This window comes from Austrofundulus limnaeus, unplaced genomic scaffold (genome assembly GCF_001266775.1).
Source record: "Austrofundulus limnaeus strain Quisiro unplaced genomic scaffold, Austrofundulus_limnaeus-1.0 Scaffold42, whole genome shotgun sequence".
Lineage (NCBI taxonomy): Eukaryota > Metazoa > Chordata > Actinopteri > Cyprinodontiformes > Rivulidae > Austrofundulus > Austrofundulus limnaeus.
In genome coordinates, this window is record NW_013952444.1 from 2,390,015 (window position 1) to 2,396,834 (window position 6,820).

The following is a 6,820-nucleotide window of genomic DNA, read 5'->3' on the forward strand; positions in this document are numbered from 1 at the left end:
ACACACACACACACACACACACACACACTGGATGTGGCCCCACGTGGCCTGATGTGTTGCTTAACCCTCCTCTGACAACAGCCTTTGACTGTCTGCCACACCGACAGGTTGTCAATCACACAGCTGACTCATGGAAAGCAATGAAATGACTTTTTCCCCCTTTTTTTTCAACAGGGGTTTGATTTGTGATGCTACACCGAGGCTAGAGTGGATTTCCCCAAGGTAAAAATCAGTATTAATGAGACTTTCCCTTGACAAGGTGCAAATCAATACAGTAATGTGCAAAAAAAGGGTACGTGCTGCACAGTACATTTTTAGAAACCTTTTTGCTGCCTTTTACTTTTGCCTTTTTTTAAGTTATATGCGCCACATAAATTTTGCCGTGTCCATTATTTATTAAAACACAACAGCTTACTGTGCACCTTGTTAGTTACAAAAACCTCAGAAAAACAGGGGATTGTGTCCAGTAAAAAAAAAATAAACTTGTGGCTTACAATAAAATATTTTGAAGGATGTATTTTACTGTATTAATTCACAAAGTTCAGGTTCTAATTAGCTTGTTAGTTTCATTACAGTTCAGTAAGTTTTATTATGTCTTCCTAACAAATGATGGATTTGAGATTTTGGAAAATTCCTTATTCAACACTGAATCTCTTAAAAATTAAGGTTTGTGTGAATATTTGCACATAAACCAGATTTATGTTTGTATTTTTAAAAATTCTTTATTTACCGTTATTTAACTTGGCAAAGTCCCGTTGAAATCTCAGATCTCTTTTTCAAGGGAGGCCTGGGCCTGAAGGCAACCTATTGTACGTGTTTATTGGGATGGGGGAACTGGAGTAGCCAGAGAAAACCCACACAAGCACAAGGAAAACATACAAACTCCGCACAGAAAGAACCCAGGTCCAAACTGGGGATTGAACCCATGACCTTTTGGTTTTGGGGCATTGAAGCTAACCACTGAGCTGCCGTGCTGCCATCTAATCTGTAGGTGTCATGTTAATGGTTATTTATTAGAATTTGTTAGGTAGGGTAAGTACTGTGCAAATGTTTGAAATCACTACTATTTTCTATATATTTTACTTCCAAGCAGCCACTATCTTGTAATGTTTTCAATAGATCTTGTTCAATAACCTTTCAGGCTTTCTGAAGGTTTTCCAAAGATTTTATTTGGACTTTCGCTGCTTTACAGCTTTTATGTTCAGTCTCTAGTCCTTAGACCGTTTTATTAAAGGGGCAATATTTGTTTCTCAGGCATATATTTAAACTCTATACTATAATAAAATAACTACGTCACCTTCAGTTATTAAAATGCTGTTTATGTTTAAATAGAAAATAAACCTGGCTTCTCATCATATGTTTCTAAATGCCTTGAAATTGGCCTCTGTCTCTTTAAGAACCTCCTTCTGCTTCTGTCCCGCCCATTGGGGGCCAGGTGGGGGTGTGTGCTCTATGATGAGGAAGCTCAGCCCAGAGGAGGAGCTGATCCCAAAAGGCGGTTCTAGGTTCAAGCAGTCATTTTTGCTCCCCTGCCTGGCTGCCTCAGGACACTACAGGAGCTCTCAAACATGTATGAATGAGTCAAAACGAGACTCTGGGTGTGTTTTTGTAGAGAGGATAACATTATAACATGATATAAAGYTCAAAAAAGTTGATTTTACACGATATAGCTCCTTTAAAAATGAAAAATGTGGAGGAACTAAGAAGAGATTTCAGACCTAAAATCTACAGCAGATGACCACTATCTAAAAGTGGTCTTCACAAAAAAAAAAGGGGGGGGGGGGGGCAAAAAATCTAGTAAACCCTGGGCAACTCCTTGTTGAAGCACGACATGAAAGAAACGGGAACAAATAGTGTCCTAAAAATCCAATTTAAAATTGCCTATTTGTTGTCTGTTTGTGTCAACCCCACAGTGATTCATCCTTATAGGAGCCGTTTTGTGCCTGAATTATTCACAGGTCAGAGTCAGGTGCCTTAAGTTTTGAAAGTGGTCCCACACAGAACAGTAAACGGGTAAAAAAAAAAAAACATCAAAAAGTCATAAAAGCTATTCAAAACACCTGAAAAAATATAGTTCGAGACCACTTCAAAACATTACAAGAAAGTCCTTGAAAATGAAACATAAAAAATAAATGAGGGATGACTCAAGACTTTTGCACAGTGTTGCATATCAGTTTTGAGACGTGTAAAAAATGTATTAATGTTTCCACTCAGTATCAGAGGAGAAAGCATGGGTTGAAATATCACATAACAATTTGAGTTCTTTAAACAAGCAATTAAGTTTGAGCTAATTTAATTGCCTCACACTGAGACAGAAGTGACATTTTCAAGGGATAATTTTTACTAATTTAAATGGGAGACGTAGTTTGATTAATGTGACCTTTTTATTGTTGATGGAAACACTTGACTTAATAGGCATTTGAATGAGCTTTAAAAGAGTAGCAATGGCTTTTGTTGCAGATTTAACAAAGKTAATTTGGATATTGTATGTACAAAAAAAGAATTTTCATTTTAATCTCAGGATTCTGGGAAAAAAGTCAGATTTTTGAGATTAAAGTCAGAATTATTATTATTAGTTTATTTCAGTGGCCCTAATAGACACACTGACCTGGCAACATGTTTTTTGGAATGATGCGAAATGCAAACATATTTCACAGTCATTTATGCAGCCTACACGGAAGGTCTACGGCTCACGTAGGGTGTGGCCTACATGGGCCRCATCCTACATGTAGGCTGCAACCCCTGAATTTAGGCAAACCTGTTGGTTTTCTGTTGGGTTTGATTTGAAGGTGGGTGGGATCATATGTGTCAGAATGACCAGAGTTACAGCTCCATCTAACTTAAACTTCCAGTTGAACCCTTTCAGAATAAAACCATTTCGCTTGATCAAGTTTGTATTTTTATAAGATGCTAGATTCTGCACACACGGTGCCTGCCACATCCAGCACTGCTTAAAAGAGAGAATAGTTCTTATTAATTTGGGATAAATGGCATAAAAATAAAAGTTTTTCACTCCTGAATGTTTTAGTGGACTTGAAATTAGCAGAACATAATTTAGCAGAAGCTAGTTGGTTTCCAAAGTTAGCAAAAAGCTAACCTGCTAAATGAGAAGCTAGTTCCTCTGTTAGCGGTTTGGACATCATTAGATTGAGATTTCAGATTCAACCTATTATGAAGAAAACACAAAACTTTAAACAGAGCAAGGTTTCTATAATGAGTCCAGTTTCACTCAGATAATGTCTCACGCTGAAATGTCATTTCAACACGCTGGGTAAACAAACTTATCAGCACGTTTCCCGATGATTATCTGACAAGAAAGAGTTTAATAAATTTATGTTGAATATAACCATTCTAGGCCAAATCAATTAGTTTTTTTTTTTCAAATCAGGAAGTTTTAAATAAATAAATACTTAAATATGTTGGACAGGAAACATAACGAGACTTTTTTCTGCATTATGAATTAATAAATACTTCAGAATGAGCTTTGCTCTGTGTCTTTTTGTTTCTTTTTTAAAGTGGGCACATCATTAAGCAACACCAAAGGACTTTTTGAATTTATCCAAAGATTAAACTCATTTTTTTTGACAGCAGAAGTCTTTAACAAACAGGGAATTAGGATGGTTTTCTGTTTAACAAGTGGTGGTGAGATACAGACTGTGCCTCTAAGACTTTTCATGTTTTCATCATTTTTTATGWCTAATCCCTCAGTGGATCATCTTTTAATGAACTCATTCAGCTCATTCACCTCGCAAGGCTTGTTTATTGAGTCTGTAACAAGAAGCTCAAATAAAAAGGTTTCTTATGGCGTACATTCAGTATCGGCAAAACAATCCAAACCCAGTTTTGTTTTCAGTTGAGGAAATGTTGCCAAACAAGCTGAAGAGATCTGCTTCAAACTTCCAGGTTTTCAGTGGCAGCAGCATCATCAAAGGTTCATTTACGGGGAATAAAATGATAATACATTTAATTTTTCTAAAGTTAACAATCAGTCCTAAAACCGTATATAACAGGATTTAAAAACAACAAAGAGTGCTCCTGTCGCTTTAATCGCACCGAGAACTGGAAAATCTTCATTCAAATCAACCGAATCCTTACTTTGGTAAAGAAAAAAATAGTTTGACTGACAAAACAAAAAAAACAAAAAACAAAACTATGTGATTAGGAATCTTTCTACACATTGGGTTGTGTAATAAATCCCTAAAACATTATTTATTTCTAGGCATGGGCTGGTGTAAAGTCGAAGGAATAACAAACATGGCAAAAAAAATAAAAATAAAAAAAATCACAGTTTCATGGTATAAACAATAAAAACGGTTTTAAACGCTCAATTTAAAAATAAATAAATTATATCAATTGTCACTTCTGTGGCTAAACTTAAAAACTTTTATTTTTTAACAACTATTATTTTATTTATATTTGTAGCTATAATATAAATTGGATATTTATTTGCTTAAAATTTATTTTGCTGCACAGATTAACAGCAAGTGTTTTGATAGTTGTATCCTATAAAACGAACACTCAGCTCAAACACTGACAAGTCTGTAGGGCATTTTAAAATATCTTAGGCTTTTTAGACAGATTTATAAACAGTGAAAGGTCTGAATATAAATGCAGTAGAAAAACAGCTTCATTTATGAATACTACTAAAGTCAGATGCTATCTATGTACAGTTTCTGCCATGGTAACGGTGCTGCTTTTTCACTGATATTGAATAGTTTTCTGTAAACCTTTTCTTCAAACAAAATTATCTTTAAAAAAGAGACGAGTGGTGCTGTTTTTGTAGAGAAGTTATAAATATTATTTTGCTACAGGAAAAATGTCCAAACGGCCAATTGTCTCCTCGTTCTGCCGTCATACAGCTGACTGACAGCTCGCAGCAAGGAGGAGTGTTCGGCCCCATTTATCTCTATATAAATGTTGAAATATCCTGTTTACAGTGTCTTCTAAATTACGGCTCTTTGTAAAATCCAGTCAAAAGTTTGATGATGACAGAATCCAGGTAAAGGGATGCAAAAGTAGAAAAGAAATGGCTAAAAACGGCTTTATTGTTGTTTTAGTTTTTAAGTCAAAGTGATAGTGAGCACGCACAAACAAGCTGCTATCTCATTGTTTTTAAAAGTTTTGTATCTCCAGTCRTTACAGATCCAAGAGAAATTAGTTTCAAAGACAAGCCTCATGTGACTTAAAAAAGGTCAGAATGAGAGAATAGTGTTTTCTTTTTTGAAGGTACAAAAACTTTTAAAACCAGCCCATGCCCCACCGTAGAATCCCGTTTTACATTTGATGGGGTTATAAAGAGTTTAAAAATATCCTAATCATCCAAGGATCAAAAACGACATTACTGCTGTGCACAAATTTAACAAGTACAAGTGGAGAGACGAGGCTCAATCTGTCATACATCCTCATACTGTATATGCAGGTTTTCAGTAAGGCACCAATGGATTATTCCTTTAGATAAATAGATGAACGCTGCTCGTTAAGAAACTAAAAGGTCAACATTTGTCTCTCAAAGGATGGTGGATGAAGAAGCAACGAAGCTTGTAAATTCATAATGAAAGAAAAAGAGCTTAATCCAAAGTGACATTCCTTTTTGTATTGATGCAAAGCTGCTGCCTGCAAAGAACCATAAAGTCACGAAGGCTGATGATGTTTCTTTTTTAACGGTGACGTTCCTCAATCCGATCCAGATCTCAGGGTCTCTGGACATCCAAGAGGAGACACAAATGCATCTATTGCTTCATATATTTCTATGTTTCAGTGTTTTCCAGGCAATGATCAGTCAGAATGGACTCATTTTCTTTCATCTCTGAAACCTTTATGTTTTAGTTCGAAGCGTACTTTCCGTTTGGTTTTTGTTGCTGATTCAGCAGCAGGGACGACACTTAAGTCTGACTTCCTTCATCAGTGAATGCAACCGTTTTTACGTGTTTGAGAGGCAAATAAAAATGCTTAAAGTCTTTAAATCAGAGAAACACAATCGGATTCATGAATGTGTTTGGGTACCTTATGAGTTCATCGATGTGCGCAAAAGCATGTGTGCTGTCAGCGTCCCACACACGAAACCGTCATTTTTGAAGCGTTTTTTTCATTTAAGGGTTTCGATGATGGCGATCTCCTGCCTGTCGGCGTGGTTTGGACTCAGGCCGTTCAGACAGAAGCTGCCGTTTCTGGTCAGAGCTCCTGGGACGGGACTGAGCGAGAGCGTCATGTTGGAGTACGTCTCTCTGTCCTCGCACAGGTTGACTGACAGCGTCCTCTTCCCGGGGGTCATTTCCTGGTTCATGGTGGCGTTAATTCCTAGCTCAGAGGACAGCTTGCGCTTGATGGACGCGGCCCGCTGGAACCGGTCGTAGATGTCGACGCTGAGCCTCCTGCGGGTTTCTTTGAACTCCGCCGATACGTTTGCCGTCCACTCGGCTGCGTGTGCGCGGAACTCGCCGACCTGCAGCGACACAGACACAGATTCATGTCAGCGGGTGGTCGARCACTTGTTCCCTTTCTTCTCAACAAAGAAATCAAACAAAGTATAATGTCCAGAATATTTTTAGACCATCTCTTCTCAGCCCGGCTGAAAATCAAAGCTGAAAATATCAGGCTGTTCTGCTTAAACTATATTCTAATCCTTGTCTGTTTTATTCCTCGCTCCTTTTTTTTATTCAAATATATATGCTGCTATGAAAGGGGCTGAAATCAAAGTCTGTTTCTTGGTGTAGAAATGTGCAAAGGCCATTACTTACTTATTTCTAGCCTATTGTTAAAAAGTTTTCTTCTTGAACACACCTTGCAGGGAAAGCAAGGCTAAATTATAACAGCCTAAGAT

The 6,820-nt window shown here is 37.2% G+C and overlaps 1 protein-coding gene across 1 annotated transcript in view; it reads right to left on the reverse strand.

Moving 5' to 3' along the window:
- Positions 1–3,740: 3,740 nt before the first annotated feature.
- kcnk2b (potassium channel, subfamily K, member 2b) overlaps positions 3,741–6,820 on the reverse strand; it is a 46,475-nt gene continuing 43,395 nt past the window's right edge. Inside the window, exon 7 of the mRNA XM_014007554.1 lies at positions 3,741–6,442. Coding sequence (XP_013863008.1) covers positions 6,086–6,442 — 357 coding nt within the window. The 3' untranslated portion in view covers positions 3,741–6,085. The remainder of the gene's footprint in view (positions 6,443–6,820) is intronic.